Source organism: Dryobates pubescens, chromosome 9 (genome assembly GCF_014839835.1).
Source record: "Dryobates pubescens isolate bDryPub1 chromosome 9, bDryPub1.pri, whole genome shotgun sequence".
Classification (NCBI taxonomy): Eukaryota; Metazoa; Chordata; class Aves; order Piciformes; family Picidae; genus Dryobates; species Dryobates pubescens.
In genome coordinates this window covers 25,035,021-25,055,056 of record NC_071620.1, presented here as the reverse complement: position 1 = coordinate 25,055,056, position 20,036 = coordinate 25,035,021, and the positions used below count along the sequence as shown (strand labels likewise).

Sequence of the window (20,036 nt, the reverse complement as noted above, 5' to 3'; positions counted from 1 at the left end):
AGTCTACTACTAAAAGATTCTAACTGACTATGCCTACATTTTTCTATGTATACTCCCCAAATGAGAAAATACCACTTTTTGATGGAACAAAGGACAGCTGTACTCAAACAGACATTTTCCAACATGTAAAAATATACATAATACTGCCAAATTCATAGTCTGAACTTTTTAAGATTTAACAGTCATTTCACTATTTAATTGACATGAAATCAAACCTGCAGCAGAGGAGGAATGGTGAGATGTATCAGTTCAGCCAAATAATGTATGTATAGGTAATAAAAGACAAGAACTGCTAACTGAAGTTGTTTCCCTTCCACATGCTGTCACCTTATTCTCTCACTGTTATGAACCATTATTATCTTTTATCTTATTATTTTCTTATCTATAATCTTATCTACATTATTATCTTATTATTACATTATTATCTTATCTACAATCTACCCACATTATTATCTTATCTACAATCTACCCACATTAATATTTGCTGCCCTTTTAATGTAACTCAGTGGTTGTGAGGAATTATACTCTCTGGCTATCAGCAAAAACAGAGAGTCCTCTCAAAATTTTGCATAGCAGTAAAAATACAAAAACGTAACTGAAGACTGACATCACGTTGTTTTGCAGATGTGAATATAGCCTACTACAGCAGTACACAGGACCACAGGAACTTAGAAACTTTTTGGTTCTGACAAAGCCAACATGAGATGTTCAAAAAGCTCATACATCTTGCTTACAACTGTCCTGTTACTAAATGCATGTATATCTTTGGTGCCTTCAGTGCATGCATACAGCACGAGACAAAAAAAAATTAATACCCCAACAGAAAAAGTTGTGGATTGCTAGGAAGTCTCATACTTTCAATTTACCCTTTTATATATACACATCTCCTGAAACAGGAAAAGTTTTATCTTGGTGGACAGCAGATAGGTATTTTCAAGAGCATAACTTTATATTGAAGTGGAAAAGGCATAATCTACATTAAGCTTATCAAGGCTGTGATCAAAGGACTTTGATTCTCTTCCCTTCACTTTTAGGACACTTCTGACTTTTGTTACAAAACCTAAAGTGAATAGAATGACTTCAGGCTTCAACACTGAATACAAATGCTAAGATGCTATTTACCTAATCACATACAAATGCAGATGCAAGCCTGATGAGATTAGATTCTACGTTTGATGGAAACAAAGCAGTAACTGTTGGACTATTGTCAAGAAATGGAACATTTCAACAAATCACCTGTACAATATATCCCCTGTCATTCTGATGCAAGTATTTGCAAGTGAAGACTGATATGGACAGGGAGTATTGCTGGTAACATTTATTTTGATACATCTTGTTTCAGCTTTTTAACTTCTACCTTTTTTTGGTGGGTTTATTACACTAGACAAGAATTGAAGAAATTAATTTAGTGAGTCCTTAACTCTGGAAGGTCCTCACAAACTACTATGGTATCTGATCCCACTGCAGCCATCAAGGTCTGAAGGCTCAAAGTTGGATTCTTCCAACTTCTAAACAAAAAACATCTAAATCCAGACAGCAACATTTCCATTTTTTGGCTTCTCATTGTGGAGTTCATATACAGTTTAGTTCGCTTTGTGATGACAACTGGTGATTGCTGAAAAATGGGATTTACAATGAAAATGCTAACATCTTTTATCTTCAGTGTTTGATTATTATTCAGTAATTTCTATACAAAAGCAAGTAGGTCATGTCCTTGGCAGAAGGCTGGAGTTAAGGTGGGGCAGGGAACAGAGCACTGTTGTTTTAGAGATGTATTTGTCTTTAGCTTCACTCTAAGATTTATCCTGCATTATTTCACGAAAGCATGAAAGACAGAATTTAAAAATCTTTCAAAAGATCAAAAGAAGCCATTAGTAATTAAGCCCTTGTCTACATTGGTTGTCAGAAAAAAAGATATTAATTTTTGAGTCCTTTAAAGTAGCTCTAACTATATTCCACATTATGGACATTGCATCCTTTTTTGCAGAACATGAACAGACAACCTCATTTCTTTGACCTATAGTCAATTTTAAAAAAATAAATAAAAGGAGTAAAAAAACATTGCAAATCACTCCAATTAATAATTCTGCCACTAAACCTCCTAATTATTTTGATGGCTTCTGTTGTCATTATTGAACGGAACCTTTTTTGTGTGTGGTAGGTACTGAAAAATTCAACAAGACAGATTGATCTACCATGCAAGATGCCACAAAACCACATACACACAGAATTGCAAAACCAAAGTCATTCAGTTATTACTGCTTAAAGAGTTATCCAACTTGCCAGTTTTATAGAACTGAAAATCAGCTTAACCAGGTGGTTTTTTTTCCCTTCAACATCTGAGAAAAATATTGCCTCCCTGGTCAAATTAGGTGTGTGTTAAAAGTTAACAAGCATAATAATTTGTCAAACAGAAGCTTGCAGAAAGGAGATTCAGCAGCAGCAGATCAAGCTAGCAGAAGCACAAGACTACCTTTACACTTCATCAGTAAATACACTCTACCTCAACAGATTTAGCTGTTGTGTATTAAAAGAAAATAATTTCACTTACTTTCTATTTTAATCACTGATCTTTCAGCCGTTTGAAATATTGAAGTCAATGGCAAACTTGTGAGACAAGTCAGTGTGTGTCAAACCTCAATCACAATGAAGAAGATTTTTATACAAAACCCTCACCTGTTTGGCACTTCTTTCAAACACCACATATTGTTGGCACTGATCAAGCCGTCTCTTACGCATGGTCCAATAATGGAGCACACGATTCTCCCTCTGGAAGAGCTCATTTAAGATATCTGAAGAAATGAAAACAGTTTCAACAGAGGTTACAACAGCCAGTTTTGAAATACCACATCAAAATTACTGGAATCAAGTACTTATATTTCTAGAGTTCACAATAAACTTACTCTTTTTGTTAACCTTTGCTCTTTTTCATGATATTTATGAAATAGTGTTCCTTTTTCATTATTATTTACATAAACATTAAAGAAACCAGAGATGCAATTAATAAAATCTACTAGACCACTTCTTCTCTCAAATATAGGGACTCTCTTCATACAGGGACTGCCACTGCTTAAAAGAGAACTGAAATATGGTTTGATAAAAATGGTTCTAGATGGGGTTTCCTCAGAAAGAATGAGCCTGCACATGCTTAACATCTTAACAACAACAAAAAAAATCAATTAACTTTTCTGAATATATTAGTCTTCTATGAAATATTTTAGTAATTTAATACATATGAACAAATACATAACCTTAGATCACTACAACAACAAATGCAATGTAAGCAGATATGAAACATACAGAAACACATTTAATAAAAAATACAGTTAGCCTGTAATTTCCCTTAAAAAAATCAAATCAAGTAGCAGTATAATTGAGTAAGTTGAGTTATTCACATGAGTGTTCACTGAGCCTTGAGAGAACTTCCAAGCAATCAAATAACTCCACAATTTGGTACTCCATTCCTGAGTATCAGAAGCTGTCTGCCCTTGAGAAGACACACCCAAATTCCACTATTAACCTCCAGTTCCATGTCTGGCTTACAAATTCTTTCTGGATAGCAAAGACCTTCTGCTTACAATATGAAGAACATTTTATCTCAACTCTGCTTCTTCAGTGTTGTGTTTTCCCCCTCAAAGAAATCCTAGCAGTTTCTGTGAAGCTCATTTTACCACTGCTTCATCCAGAGCAGAAGCCCTACCAGACTTTGTAGCTACTGCAAATCCAGATGGCAAGCTGAAATACATGGAAACAGGGATACCCAATGTCTCTGTCAGAGTTGCATAGAACCCAAGGTCAGGTCTACCAGATGCAGGTCTACCACAAAACAGGATCATTCTTCACAATAATGCCTGCTTTTCTACTGATAGTCACAGCTGGCTATTTTCCATAATTATGACTGGAGGCTGTCAGGTACTAGGCTCCACTGTCCAGGTTCACTATGTCTTACATTCCAAATGCTAACAACTCCAAGGAAGAGTTTCACAGTATCACAGTATAACTAAGGTTGGAAGAGACCTCAAGGATCATTGAGTCCAACCTGTCTCCACAGACCTCATGACTAGACCATGGCACCAAGTGCCACGTCCAATCTCTTCTTGAACACCTCCAGGGACGGTGACTCCACCACCTCCCTGGGCAGCACATTCCAATGACAAACGACTCGCTCGGTGAAGAACTTTCTCCTCACCTCAAGTCTAAACCTCCCCTGGCACAGCTTGAGACTGTGTCCCCTTGTTCTGGTGCTGGTTGCCTGGGAGAAGAGACCAACCCCTTCCTGGCTACAACCACCTTTCAGGTAGCTGTTTCATAGAAAAGCTCAAATAAAGGGAGCCTGAGGAGCAAAGCATCTCTGTGTTCTGGCACCAATTATAACCACTTGTCACAGCTTCCCTGGGGATTATGAAACCTGTCTGCATCATTGCAAGCATCCTCTTGCTTGGAAGTACCATATTCCCACTTGTCACAGAAACATGAGATCACCCAGGACTTTTGGTTGGAATCTGGTCACACTGGCCAAGTTTTTCTTCCTGCCAGGTAGGCTACCCTCTCAACTGATCTGTCCCTCAGCCAGACCATGATCTGATCTGCTATGAAGCTCACCTGCTTTCTCAATTTTATTTCTGCTTTATGCAATCTCAAAAATGCTTGCTCATAATGTATGTCAGATTTTTGGGGGACAGGAGGTAGGTGTAAGTATGGGACATAATTATTGTTATACAATGCAATACATCCAACTGGACACACCAAATCAAGAGCCATTGATAGCGATGCCAGCAGAGTAGTTCTGACAAAGAACAAACATGGCCTGTTCTGTCAGGGCATAATACAGATGGCAGGTACAACCCCACTGACAAACACAAAAAGCCTGGTAAAGGGCTGAGGCTTGCAAGGAGCTGATAAAGATCTGCTTGCCTCCCAGGCATCAACTGGCAGCTCAGGGCCCAGAACTCCAACCCAGGGTTTGTGTTTCTTGAAGGACTAATCAAGAAATTGACCACAGGACTGCTATGGAGACATTTGAGAGAGTTGGTCTCCAGGCAGCAAGTGGCCTGGCAATTGGATCTTCTCCCCTTAGACTGGGACCTCATCTAAGAAGTTCTCACTCCTTGTTTGGTGAGTGTATATATTTTGTGTACCTGTAGGGAGATCTTCCCTTTTTGAGTGAGTGAGCCGGAGCACATTTTGATTGATTTCTCTAGATAGTTTAACTGGTTGTGCAGCAGTATTTTCCCCACTGACATCTGAACCTGTAATTTTGTTGTGTCAGAAGGAGGGCAGGGTAATTGTAATAAACCCACAGTTTTCGGGTGGCTGCTGCCCTCAGCTTTGTGAGTGTCTCCACTGCAAGCTGTCTCCATGCATCCTGCACTCTGTCAACCAACCTAAAAATATAAGCGCCAGTAGACAAGTTCCTGCACTGTGTTCAGTTTCAGTCTGTACAGCAGACAGAGGTAACAAAGCAGCATGCAAAATTAGTAGCAGAAGCAAAGATGAAGATGCTCCATTTCTGATTTTACAGCAATTTCCATCAGCTGAATCCACTTGCCGTGGCAGTTGCAGGCTACTGCTCCTTTGTAAGATTCAGCTTTGGCATGGTATTTGACACAGTATTTGGACACTCTCAACTGCAGGTCAAGGAAATTATTCACGTGGGTATAAAGGGACAGAAGGACACCTCTCAGTTCAATACCAATGTGATTCCTGTTTCAAATAAATCATGTGCTTAACTAAACTTTGCCTAGATTAAGACATTGCTTTTCTAGGTATCATAATCTGTATCTGGCAATAAGGATCAAATATATACTACTGCATGGTAGTAGTATATATTGAAAAAACTCAAGGCTTACTCAAGCTTTTAACGTTTATTTATATATTATATACTGACCATAGTCTAACAGCTTCAAGAATACACCTGAGTTATGAGTATGTAATAGTCCAGAACATATCTATCCTCTTTTTCACTAAAATGAAATAAACACTTTAACTTCTCTAGTTAGAAGAGATGAAAAGAGTTTGTAGTTTTCCTTACATACATATTTGAATAGGAAGATCAGAATGAACTTCAAAATCATGTGGTCAGCTACCATCATACTACTGAGATATAAAATGGAGAAGTCCTCATGAGTTTTATCTTGATTCACATTTAATTCTTAGAAGAACATATGACCTGACTCATAAGGGAAAAAGTGTTAGAGCACAAAGTTTATTTTCTTTCTGCTTGGGGATTTCTGTTGCTGGTTTTGTTCCATTCTGAACATGTATCATTCACCCAAAATCTTAAATGCACAGAGAACATGCATAGCACTGTATTTTTGATGTATTTAAGGACAAGCTAAGGACATTAGCAGAGTCATTTCCACTCTTTCCTCATCTCTACACACTGACCTTTCTCAGAATGACTGTTTAACCAGAATTCAAAACTGAATTTTTAAAGTTTGCCCCAAACCCCTAATATATATTTCTTGTAATTACTTGTGGTGGTAGCTACAACTTCATGCTTGCTACTGCTTCCATTTCTTTGTCTATTACTAAAAGAAGAGCTATGTGACAGATGTCAGCAATGCTTCTTCAGTTATGGATAATGCCAGCATTTCTGTTGAGATCTTATCTTGTGCACTTCTGTAAATGCTGATGCCTTGAGGAAGAGTAAAAACAATCCTTTGTATTAACTCTACATGCTCCAAGTTTCAACTGCTACAATCTGACTATTCCCTTAAGAGTGAAAAGTGCATCACATACCCTATTATCTTTCCAACACAAAAAACTGACACAGACATTTTTGAGCACTGTCAAATAAAAACTGATGTTGCCTTGTAGTAGAATGAAGAAGTGAGTATTTCCTTTTCTAATAGAGTCACCAAGTATCATAGAGTATAAGTGACCTCTGGAAGCCATCTGTTCCAATCTCCTCAAGACAAGACCAAGTTCAGTTTTACAGGGGCTTGTTCAACTTGATTTTAAAAATTCCCAAGGGCAGAGGTTCTACTGCCTCTCTGGGCTACCTGCTGTGCTCAGTGCTTTCTCACTCTTGCTGTTACACTCTCTCCTTACATCCATTCAGAATTTTCCGTGCTGCAACTTTTTTCTCTGGTCCTGCTGCTGTGTTTCTCTGACTTTAGCTTTATTCTTTGCATAACTTCCTTTAGGTAGCTGCAAACAGCGATTAATTAGACAACTAGATGTCTCTGGTTTTGAGTCTGCAGCATGGTCTGAGTACTAAGTTACAATACTGAATTGAGGGGAATATGACTGGAAAATAAATTAGTTAAATACAACATTTGTTTCTGAATCTCCATCTATTCTGCCTACTTCACCCACCATTTATGTATACCTCAATAATTTATCTTATTTTTGGTCCCTGAAAGCCCTACAGATTTCTCTCTCTACTCTGCTTCCCAGAGCACATGTTGTACCTTAAAGATGTACTACACTGAATTAATCCCAGCAAAAGCCAAGACCCATGTAATGGCTCTTTACTGCCTCACCTCAGCTACTACCTGTCTGCACATGTAATTTAAACGTGGTGTCAGTTATCCTATACTTCAAGTTTCTTAATACTGATTCCATTATATGAATGGCCTGAGCAGCATTGCTTAAGGGATTTATTGTATCACAATGACACTCCTAAGGAACTCACAGAATGCACAGCACACAAAGTAAACTTATAGTTATCAACCCCCATTTGACCTCAGACCAAACATTACCACATGCATGTTTACTATTTCATTTTCTCAACCAAGCAGCACATTTGAGTCTCAAAAGAAGACTAAGTGTAAGCAGAAGATAAATTCAAATCAACTTCATTTGGATATAAAATAATTTGACAATCGGCAGCTCTTTCAAAGTGTGAAAGCCATTTTAATGATTTCCTGTTAAGCCTGACAGGACCCCTTCCACTTGGACAGGCTTCACTCTCCTATCTTTGCATACATCACAGCATGTGATAATCATATGAGGTAAAAAAACAGAAGCAGCCCCTTACTTTTGACTTGTTGTTCGGGTGCCTTGATGTGCGTCACCATCCCTGGCATGTTTACGCTGTTCCTGTGCAGGTATTTCAGAAAGACATCAGCATTTCTCCGAGCCAATGTGCAAGCCTGGAAAGACAAAGAGACTAGTTTATTTGAAGATGCACAAATACACATCTAGAAAGAGATGAAGGACCTTCCTCACTCCCCCTCTGTGCATTTCCCACTCTCTCCAATTTTAGAAAGTGTATCTTGTTAAATCCTTCTACAAGCAAGCCAACCTAACCATTAAAATACTTTTCCTAACAAATAGCAGTCAATCCTTACTTATCTGTCAGGGAAAAAAACCACACAACCCCAAACAATCTTGTTATCAGCATCTACTATAGGCCATTGGTGAAGCCTTCCTACTCCAGCTAGAGGAGGCTTCATGATTGCAGACTCTTGTCCTCTGAGGGACTTCAATTATACTGACATCTGCTGGGAAAATACCACAGCGAGCTGTAGACAATCAAGGAGATTCCTGTAGTGCCTTCATGATAACTTCCTGAGCCAGATAACAGACACCCCTACCCAAGGAACACAGTATTGGACCTGACAGTTGAAGCTTGACAGGGCTCTGGGCAGCCTGATCTAGTTGAGGATTCCCCTGCTTACTGCAGAGGGGGTTGGACTAGGTGACCTTTGGAGGTGCCTTCCAACCCAGACCATTCAATGATTCTGTGATCCTAAATTCAAGTGCACTCATCAGTGATGTCAAGGTGGGGGGCAGCCCAGGCTGTAGTGATCACACACTGGTGGAGTTTGCAGTCCTAAGGGATATGGGACAGGCAAAGAGCAGAGTCAGGATTCTAAATTTTAGGAAGGCAAACTTCTGTGAATGCCTCATAACTCATAACTCATTTTCTTCTGTGAAGAAAATGCCTTTTTTAGTTGTTTAATCTGAATTTCCTATGAAGTAACTATCTGCTCGAGAGCTTTCACCATGACTCAGAGCTCACAGAGAAGTTTATTTTGTCTATGTGCCATGTGCCACTTGAACTCATTGATTGTATAAACAGAGTTCACATGCTTACATACTCACATGGATATTCCAAAACGTCCACCGATACTTTAAATAAAAAGTAAATACACTGCTGAAGTGAAACCAAAAGCACTACAATATTAAGGCCAGGAGAGCTTTCTGTCCTCATCACTGTATTGCCGACACTCAGTGCAGCTGCCACTTTCACCTGAATGTACACCAAGCACTACATATGGGCTAGCTGCCTTATTTTTATAAGCAGAACATAAAATGCTACTTTAAAAGGTTAGAAAAAGGTAGCATGGCTCAATGCAGTAACCAAGACAGTAAGTAATTTCTCATATTATTTTAAAACAAAGATTGGTAATACATACCAATTACAGAAAGATCAGTTTGACAGTATATTTAGAGCTGTATGCTGTTATGTATTTGGATGTTATTATCTGTGCACTGCGAGCAAAAAGGTTTTTAATAAAAATAAGGTTCTTAATAGTCTTTCAAGGTGAAGTCATTGGTTATGGGTTTAGTTACAGTGCTTTGCAAGCATCAATTACAAATTTATTCAGTGTGATCAATAATCTTGACTAGGACATTAGTTGGAACAAAACCCTTTCATTTATCTGCCAACTATTACACAAATCCTACTACCCCTAGAAACTTGTCTAGCAATTCCTCCTTCTATACTCTACCACAGCCCAATTACATCTGAGAGCCACTTCAATGCACAGGTAGCAATGGCACTATGTGACTGTCACTTCTCTTTCAAAACAGCAACCTTTAAGCATTTTTTAGAATGACAGTTGCTCAAAGCAGTGATTCCTAAATTCCTCTTCAGTCACAGTGGGAGACCTGACATCTACTGAAGTTCAAAAGGAAATGTATTTATAAAACTGGCTACAATTTTATGCACTTGGCAGCATTCAGAAGCAGTTAATGTGCCACTTACTGTATCTCTGCAGTTTGAGCCATACCTCCATCTTTTGAATGGCTACTGTTGCCATCCACATGCATTTCAGCACTGTGAGTGTTTGACTGCATGTTTTCTGAGACACAGAAGATCACAAAAAATTGGCAAACCTCACCTTTAGGAATGCCTCCTTCTGTTCCAGGTGTTTGCTTATCATAGGTGTAACATGATCTGTTTCAGAGTTAGGACCCAGTTTGTCTGCTCCTCCACACCAGTCTTCTTCTCGCTTATATTCCTGCTCCAGGCTTTCAAGCACACTGCATACCTATCAAAAAAAAAAAAGAAAGGAGCCCAACTCAAATATAATTCATTAAGATAAACATTCAAAATTAAAGGGAAAAAACCAAAACAAAACAAAAACCAAAAACAAAAAAAGGGAAAACCAGACTAGTCCTTACATACACCTTAGTTTCTGACATGTTTTAACTGGGACTTAAGGCAACAAACCTTGGCAATAGGTCTGTAAGCACTGGCTTGCTTTTGTGGAATTCCTCAGAAAGCTATTCCTAAAGTTGCTCATCTTTCTCTGCCTCTGTGACTTCACAGTTCAGGATGGGTTTAGGACATGAATGCAGAAGAAGCAATCTGGCCAATCCTGCCTGTAAGTGTTCTCCAGACAAGCAGGATGTAGCTTATTTTTTTTCTGACTCCCACACAAACCCCAGAATTAGCCATCTGATGTACTTCCATTAAAATCTCAGTGTAACTTGTTTAAGCTAAACTTCTTGAAACAAGCAGAAATCCTGCCAAGTACGTGTACAATGTGTTTCATCTTGCAAAAGTTTTACAAGACTTTTTTCAAGTAGAAGTAAGATTCTGAGGACAATTAAAGGGAAGAATGACAGAAGAGACAGACGGAGGTTTAAATCTTGCCAATAATCACTGTAGTTTGGTAATGTAACGTAGCACTGGTTGTACAAAACACTCTAAAGTTTGCTAATTGAAGCAAGCTAGTAAAATTTGTCTACTATTCATTTATGAGAGAATGGATTAGGTTGAAAGGGATCTTTTAAGATCATCCAGCTGAATCCCCCAGTTGTTCAAAGCCTCATCTTACCTGACTTTGAACACTTCTAGGGATGGGTTACTCACAACTTCTCTGGGCAATCTATCCCAATGCTTCACCATTAATATTGTAAAACATTTTCTTTCTTGCACCCATTCTAAACCTATCCTCTTTTGGTTTAAAACTATTACCCCTTGTGCTGTCACTACAGACCATGGTAAAAAGTCTTTGTCATGTAAGACCCTTTGAAAGGCTGCAGTGCATATTTACTCTAAGGCCACTGGTAAAAGGATCTTCTTTTTGCATGTTTTGTGTAATGCAGTCGTTATCAAATTAATAAATACAACCAATCCCTCATGGTGCACCCACAAGCGCTGAGGCAGCTGGCTGATGTTGTTGCTGTACCATTCTCCATAATTTTTGAAAGATCATGGAGAACAGGGGAGGTGCCTGAGGACTGGAAGAGGACCAATGTAACTCCAGTCTTCTAAAACAGCAAGAAGAAAGACTGGAGCAGCTACAGACCAGTCAGCCTCACCTCCATCCCTGGAAAGGTAATGGAGTAGCTCATTGTGGAGGCCATCTCTAGCCACATGAAAGAAAAGAGGGTTACCAAAAGTAGCCAGAGCCAGCATGGATTCACTAAGGGGACATCTTGCTTGACTAATCCAGTAGGCCTCCTACGAAGGCATGACCAAACGGATAGATGAAGGGAGAGCAGTGGATAGTGTCTATCTTGACTTCAGCAAGGCTTTTGATATTGTCTCCCATAATTTGTAGGTAAACTCAAGGGAAGAGGGCTCAATGATTGGACTGTGATGTGGATTAGTAACTGGCTCAACAACAGAGTTCAGAGAGTTGTGATCAGTGGCACAGAGTCCAGATGGAAGCCTATGGAGTGGTGCTCCCCGGAGATCAGTACTGAGTCCAGTTTTGTTCAACATCTTCATCAATGAACTGGAAAAGGGGATTGAGCAAGTTTGCTGATGATACAAAATGAGGAGGTGGCTAATACCTGGAAGGCTGTGCTGCCATCCAACAAGATTTGGACAGGCTGAAGAGCTGGGTGAAAGCGAACCTCATGAAGTTCATAAGGACAAATGCAGAGTCCTGCATCTGGGAAGGAATAACACCATGCACAAGTACAGACTAGGTGTTGTCCTGCTGGAAAGCAATGCCATAGAGGAAGACCTTGGAGTCCTAGTGGACAGCAAAAGTTATCCATGGCACAGCAATGTGCCCTTGTGGCCAAGAAAGGCAGTGGTATCCTGGGGTGCGTTAAGAAACATGTGTCCAGCAGGTCTAGGGAGGATCTAGGAGGTTCCCTCTCTACTCTGCCCTGGTGAGACCACAGCTGGAAGCAGTGGAATAGGCTGCCCAGAGATGTTGTGGAGTCTCCTCTGGAGACTTTCAAAACCTACATGAGTTTGTTCCTGCATGGCCTGCCCTACGTGATCCTGCTTTGGCAGGGGGATTGGCTTCGATGATCTCTGGGGGTCTCTCCCAACACCTAACATTCTATGGCTCTATGAACCAAACCTAGCAAACCATTTATTTGTGTGATGTTATTTATGCCACACTAAAAAGTTAACCAAGATGATTACACAGCAGTTCTGTACCTGTTCAGAAGTTTTATAGAAGGCTACAGAGGCATTCACAAGCTTGAGACGGTCCTCCATCTTCAGCATCAGTTGTTGCCAATGGGAAGCAACCTTCTCTGCACACTCTCGAATCATGTCCATATCATAGTGATTAGCCTGCAGCATTGCCTCTGCCTTCTGCTGAACCTGCAGAGCACTTTGATGCGTTTTCTGAGAAAAGGTGAAAATTCAGAATGTCAGTGGAGCACTTCAGTTCATTTCCTTGAACACCTCAAAGGCTCACATTTCCACTGTGTGGAACAGCGACAAGACACTTGAATATAGAAGCACAAACACCCACCAACTAAAAACACCTATCTAGTACTACTCACGCCATGATTTCACTATGCAAACAAAAAAGGAAATAAATCCTGGATAGATTTATTGCCAAATCAACAGTGAGTAACAGTTCGTAAGCTGTAGCCACGGTCTAGCAGTAAGCTCAAATGGCGTATTTATGTTGCTGTACACTTTGCTATAATTATGAATTTTAGGCCGATTTTCTTGACCTTCACAGTAAGGAAAAAAAATAGATGTAAAGGATTTCTCTTATTTTGGCTTGATTGTTATTACTGTCCATCAGTGAGCAAATAGCTCTGCAGGCCAATATATAAGACAACTCTCCATTCATTGTAAGTAGAAGTTTATCTAGTATTCTGTGCAAACGTATGCTTGCCTGAAATCTGGAACCCCTAACTATGAGTATTACTATATTTGAGTATAGAATGATCCAGAAAACACAGAATTTAAAAACTTTTGAGCAATTTATTCTTAAATTGACAAATACCTAGAGGTCTCAAGATTTTTATAGTTAAGAGTTATAAAAGCTCTCAACATGAGGGTGCATACTGTCCAAACCGTGCAACAAAACAAACAAAAAGAAATACCCTCAACACCCTCTTAAAAACCAAAGAAGAAAGGGGAAGTATAAAACTCCACAAAATAGCAAGCAAACATGGAAGAGTTAATACAAGACAAAGTACTTCTAAAAATAGTTTTCCCAAATAATCATGACATTGGTTAACCTTTCAAGAAAAAGAAAGTTTTTCAAAATGTGTGCTATGTATAGTATCACCAAAGTCTCTCAATAGTGCACATACATTAACAACACTGCCTTTCAGTTAGTCCTAAGATCTCTGCCTATTTTTTTCCAGAGATTTGACCAATTCAATTTTATCTGGAGGTGATGGTATACTGTGACAGTTTTAGGCTATGCCTTTAAGGAGAGACAGTTACTGGAGCACTCTAGCTGAATGTTTTGGTGTGAAAAGGAAAACAAAAGATAGTTCTAAACGAATTTCATTGGTAGAGCAGTGGGAATGCAACTTTAAATTTTAGTTTTAGTTCAGTTTGTGTCCCAGTCTGTCTGTTCCAGTCTGCCTGGGCAGATGCTGTCTTTCTGTGCTTGGCTGACCTTGGACTACTGAGATAAGAAACTAATTCTTTTTCTTCCCTTAGCATACACTTTGAACTAACAGAATTCCCCCCTTAATAATTACTTTTCTCTCTCTAATCCTTTTTGGGAAAAAAGGAGGAAGGGGGACAAGGGGTTTTTGGGGGGACCCTCCTCCAGCGAGGAGGGGAGTTTTTCTGTGTTACGTTCTTTGCTGTATATCTTTGTATATACTGTAAATACTGTATATTGTGTATATATTCATCGCATTTCATCCTGCTTGTAAAATACAGCTTTTCCACCTGCTCCTCTGACTGAGTTAGTCGTGGTTTCTGTGTGTGTGTGGGGGGAGAACTGAACCTTTTCTCACCACCACTCTTACATTTAGGTGAAACCTGTCAAAACCAGAAACATTAAAGGGCTAAATCAGAAAACACACAACTTGTGTTTGCTGTTCCACTTACTCTTAACTTTCACAATCAGCATTATATGACGTATTCTTACAAGGGGAAACACCATTTTCAGTAAAATTGCTGTGAACAGCTATCACTTTACAAAGACGTAAAAAGGTACCAAGAAGATGTGTTCACCTGGAATTGTAGGGTCAAAATGAACAAGAGTAAAACCCCCACCTTCTCAGTAAGTGCTTTTACCTCTTCACTATAAGATGATTTCACCAGCTTTTCTTAAACTCAAAATATTGCAGTATGAACCGAACAGTGTTTTACAGTGACTCATGGACTGTAATAGAAGACTCTTGGCTATGGCCACCAAAATGGTGCTTTTACCTCTATTGCATGCTGAAACTGCTCATGCTCCCTCTGTAACTGTTCTGCCTCCTGTAAAGAACTAGCAGTGATAAGGCCAGCATTTAACATTGACTCTCCATTTCGGATCCAGCCCAAAACCTGTAACAAAAAAGAAACCCATGAAATATGCAATTCCATTCCCAACCGCAAGAATAGCATCATTGCTAGGGACAAAAACATTTAGAGTCACATCTAGTACTGTCTACATGAATGACTAAATTTATTAATTATATATTTACAGTGAATAATATATTCAATAAACACAGCAAATAACATTCACTAGAATTTCACTTAGCTCACAACTCATACCTTTCAGTCAACTAGAACATGATTGTGAGTTTCAGTTTATACTCTGAATAAGGTTGTGTTTCTGAATACCATCTGTCACCTTGGAAAAAGGAACAAGTTAGAAGCAATATTTGCCTAAGAGCCAGTGGCAGTAATGTAAATTGAGGACAAGAAGCTTAGTAAAAAGCAAATGATTTAGAATATTTAATATTGAGAAAAATGTGTCCATTGAGTGTCTTCTACTTACTTAAAGATTTTTAGTTTTCAGAATGTGCCTTCCTTAACAAGTACACTGAAGCCAGAAGAACAGCTGGGTGGAAAGAAGCCTTGAAGGGCAGCCTAGTGAATTCCTTAGCACAGCAGAAACATGGAACCTGAAGGCCCCTCTCAATGTATATGTGTCTTGTTTGTTACTTGACTCCGATTTCACACTTTTACCACACATTTTTATCACCATAATTTTTATTTCAAATGTCTAACACTCAAATCTCTTCTCACTTTAATTTGGAATCATTTAATTTCTCCTGCCCACAATGGAGGGGAAGAACAAAACCAAACCAAACCAACCAAAGAGGGTGGTAGTGTATTTTCTTTCTCTTAGCATCAGCTTAATTTTTCTCTCATCTTCCTCCATCAAGAACATTACTCAATTCCCTCTAGATTACTCTTCTCTTGTTCTTGTTGACCACAGACTCCCCAGTCTCTCCCATGTGAGGTTAGGCACATCATTTTCCTCACTGTTCTTTTATGAGTTCTTTCCAGTTGATAACCACGACTTCAGTCAAATCTTTCAAATACTGAGTAAATGTGGACTGTCACAAGCCAGCACCCCTGTGCTGTCTTTTTTCAGCTCCTGACAGTACAGCATGCTTTGTGTTTGTTACTAATAAAATTCATCTCCTTCCAGCACAATTCCCCCATACATTGAGATAATTCTGAACTGTAATCCAGTGTCTTCTGAGGAACTCAAATCTCTTTTCCAGTTTCTTTTGCCTTTACCTTCAAATGTAAAAGCATAATCTTGGACTGAAAACATGGACTAGTACCCAAATACAGATTTCTACAGATTGCTTTAAAATCTTTAAATTTGTTTTCCAATTGAGCGACTCTCTCACTAACTTCCATTATGGAGTATGGCTTTCCAGCAAGTTATCATTCATAGTAATGTAGTCTCATGTAACAGTCTTACAGCAAGCTAAGGCCAGACAGACTGAACTGCAGAAAAGAGTAAGTCTGCAGTGTGGACACAGAACATGACAGCATCTACCAGATGTGTCATGCTCTGCTCCTTTGGGGAGAAAACACTGGGGCAGGCAGAGCCTTGCAGGGACAGGGAATACGGCTCTGACCTTGTCAGATCACAGCATGGGTGCGTGATAAAGGGACCATGATAGAAGCTGTGAGCTTCTGTGTTATTACAACACCTGGGGATTGTTAATAATCATGGGAGCAAGCCCAGGTAACCCTCAGGAGCAAGAAAAAGGGCAACTTCTGAGGAAACCAGGTGGGTCCAACAGACTGCAGACACTATGCTACATATGAGTATGCTTGGGGGAAAGAATTTATCTGTAAGAACATGAGGGGCAGATGATTTTTTTAAATCCCTTTTTTATTTCTACTTCCTCTTACAAAAGCAATTCTAAGTTCCCTCTACCTTACAAAATAATTCAAATATAACATTATGAAACATACCTTTTTAGAGTTAAAACACATTTAATCTACTCCAGAGAATTTATAATGAAGGAGAATGCTTAAGCAGCAGCAATTCAAAGCTCCTCTTGACTTGGCATCCCATAATACACAGAAGAGACACCTAGCGCTGAATTTGCCATCTCAAGCACACTCATTTGCCACCCTACTTGTTGCACATTGGAGTGTAAGTGCAGAAACTAGTGGAACTCATAGGAGGAAATTTGCCAGCAGCACTTTCCCCTTGTCTCTGCTCTGACTCAAGGAGAAAACCTAAGAGATAGTAAATAGTGAGCCTGATATTCCAGGACTGCTACCTTCCAGTGTTTGTTGGTATGTTCCCATGAACTCACTGTCTGGATGAATCACACAACCCATCTTCCCTCTCACAGCCTTCATCACTCTAGAAAAGCATGGAAATTAAACAGTTTGAGACACCTGAAAAGGTCAAATCAGTATTTCTATAGAAAAATGTTTAAGAAGAGTTGCCTTGACTGAGATTTTACTCTAAGCTCATGTGATTAGAGCCTCAGCCTGCTGTCCCACCTACGCATTCATATCCATATGGTGCTATACAGAATGCCAGCACATTCTTCCCAAGAAGTATTTTTGAAGAATCTGAGCTCAAGCACTGGACTATGTTTGCAGCAGGCTAAAAGACCTGCACATTGAGAACACAAAGCAACTCATGGTAATTTGATGGTACAAGCTTGTACGTGGGACACTATCGTACAGATATGAATACATCCAAGAACATAAAGCATGATCTGAGCAGCAGACAATGTTGCACTGAAGAGGCATAGTAACATGTATTGGATTGGTTCTATAGTTTGGTAGGGATTTTTACCTAGGCAGATGATGCATGCTCACACAGCAAAGCATTAATTCTGCGAAGTGAGTACATAGGTGTAAACGCAGCAGTAAGTAATCCAGCAGCTAAAAAAGAAGTTTGCCTGGCAAACACACATGTAGAGTTGTGGACGAGATGGATATTCTCTTAACTATTTCTCTGCTACTACCTACTCCTGTATCCCTGCCCTGCATAAAATAGATTTTATTTTCCTTTCCCCCCTATTCCCACCCTCCCTCACATAGAGCTATCCCTTATCTCAGCTAGCATCCTCTTCCCCCTATTTCATTTTGTTTTCTTGCACTATAATCCTTTATCTGGTTTGCCCTTTCTGCACCTATACATCAATTGAGAAGCAAATTCTTTGCAGGTTTTCTTTAAACCTCCATCTTCTTGCCCTTCTGCTTCCTGCAAGTCCTGGGGCTTGATATACTTCAGTACTACAAAGTAGAACTGGTACAGCAGTTAAAGGAAATGCAACACTGGATGTTTTTATATGATTGCTGTACTTATTTGGTACGAATTCACTAAGCTCCAAGTTTTACTACCTAGTCCTGATGAGACTCCTTTTGAGTATTTGATTAAAAAAACTACACCAGGAGGTAGTTTGCTGGTCTCCATTACAGTCATCAGAGATAAACCCTACTGAAAAATTCATGCAGTGCTCCAGACAAGCCTTTCCATATGACCACAAGTGATCTGTATATAGAAATTTATAAAAATGTGAAAATACAATAGCAGTAATGTCAGTTTGGCAGGAAAAATTCAATGGAAATCTAGTTAAAATCCTTGCTATGGAAACAGTATCATGTCTACATAATAAGTATGCTTACACTTAGTTTATCAACAATAAATCTGTCAGAAAATCACAGCAATTGAACTAGAAAACCATGTGTTTACTGCTTCAGGTAACAAAACACAAATAAAACAGACTGAAGAGGAGGTCTACCAGGTCATTTTACTCTCAGGTAAAGCACCTGCTGAGTTATGAATTTTTTCTCAGTGCTGATGAAACAGGAGAAGATCACACTATCTGATATGTAATAAAGACTAAAATAAATCAGATGTGGTTTTCTGAAAAGACAGCTGAAATCACAAAACTAAGGATTACTAGCCCCAAAGCATTTGATTAAAAACATTTATAATACGTTCAGTTCTAGCTCCGCTCAAATTTTAGACCTTCAAGCTGAAGAAGCATTATAGATTAATCTATAACATGAAAATCTGGAAAAGGAGTTTGTAACACCAACATTCTGTCAGCTACATATCCATGTAAGTTTGTAAGTGCTATATTCTGTTCTGTAACTGAGTATTGGGAGTTGGGAATTAACAATTTCTTTATCTTACTAACCCATCCTATCCTAATCCACCGATGTACTGCAAAGGGATAAGATGGCCAAAGCTGGCCCTCTGCTCACTTCCTCTTTCCTTTGCAAATGTGCACTCTTTTCCTAGATCCAGCTTGAGTACAGAAACTATCCTGATATGCAATAACTTTATCTCACTACTCAACATGAAAAGAGACATTTGTAATATGAATTTACAAAGATGAACAAGTGCATATTTAGTATGTAACTGATTAACGAGAAGGTCATGTGTTTCATTAATACCTAGATTTTACTGACAGCAGACACTACCCGTTCCTAGCATTCTTTTAATCCAAGAACACTGGAAACTTTGGGTCTGCTTCTACAAAGTAACCAACTGCTGCCTGGAAATACTTTGAGAATCTTCTACTCACCTCTCCAATGCTAAGTGGACTCTTTCTATACTGCTTTGGAATTTGGTAGCTCTCATGCACAGTCTCATCAAGGAGGTGAATTTTTGCAAGAGCTCATGACAAACAGAAAAAGAACAAGTTGCCCTGGGAGCCATTAAGGGACATGCTAATAAAACCAGGCTGTAGTAGACGTGTGTGATGCTGTGAAGTGTGACCAAGATCATAAACTCATACCTTTCTAGTCTTTTGTTTGTTTTTAAAACAATTCCAGCTACTGCAGTGGTTATGCCCCTAGAATTCACCAAAGCTTCATGTGATTATCAGAAAAGAACCTCAACATATACCACTTCACTGTCAGGAAAAGCACCACCTCATTTTCCTTCTCCTGGAAAGTAAACCATGCTGATACTATGTAATAACTATTTCTAAAGGTCTCAAACAATATACAAAAAATTACTAGGTCAATGTTCAGGAACTACCACTGAACATTTTTATTAAATAGCAGAGAGAAAATCAAAGGTTGAGTTGCATCCATGTCAAAATCACAGAATCCCATGCAAACTGATGTTAACAGAAGATGAAGTTTCTTAGATCCTCAGTTCAAATTCCCTCCTCACTCTGAATCCAAGACTTTGCACAACAGAAAGTAATTTCCCACATGTCTTTATGGCCACAGACCT

At 39.1% G+C, this 20,036-nt stretch overlaps 1 protein-coding gene across 3 annotated transcripts in view; it reads right to left on the bottom strand.

Annotated features, from left to right (window-relative positions):
- The window catches only part of TRIO (trio Rho guanine nucleotide exchange factor), a 255,068-nt gene that overhangs the window by 97,121 nt on the left and 137,911 nt on the right, over positions 1-20,036 (bottom strand). For all 3 annotated transcript variants that reach the window (XM_054164267.1, XM_054164268.1, XM_054164269.1), the window contains exons 16-20: positions 14,789-14,908; positions 12,587-12,778; positions 10,077-10,226; positions 7,985-8,099; positions 2,677-2,792 (exon numbers count right to left, since the gene is read on the bottom strand). In XM_054164267.1, coding sequence (XP_054020242.1) covers positions 2,677-2,792; positions 7,985-8,099; positions 10,077-10,226; positions 12,587-12,778; positions 14,789-14,908 — 693 coding nt within the window. The remainder of the gene's footprint in view (positions 1-2,676; positions 2,793-7,984; positions 8,100-10,076; positions 10,227-12,586; positions 12,779-14,788; positions 14,909-20,036) is intronic.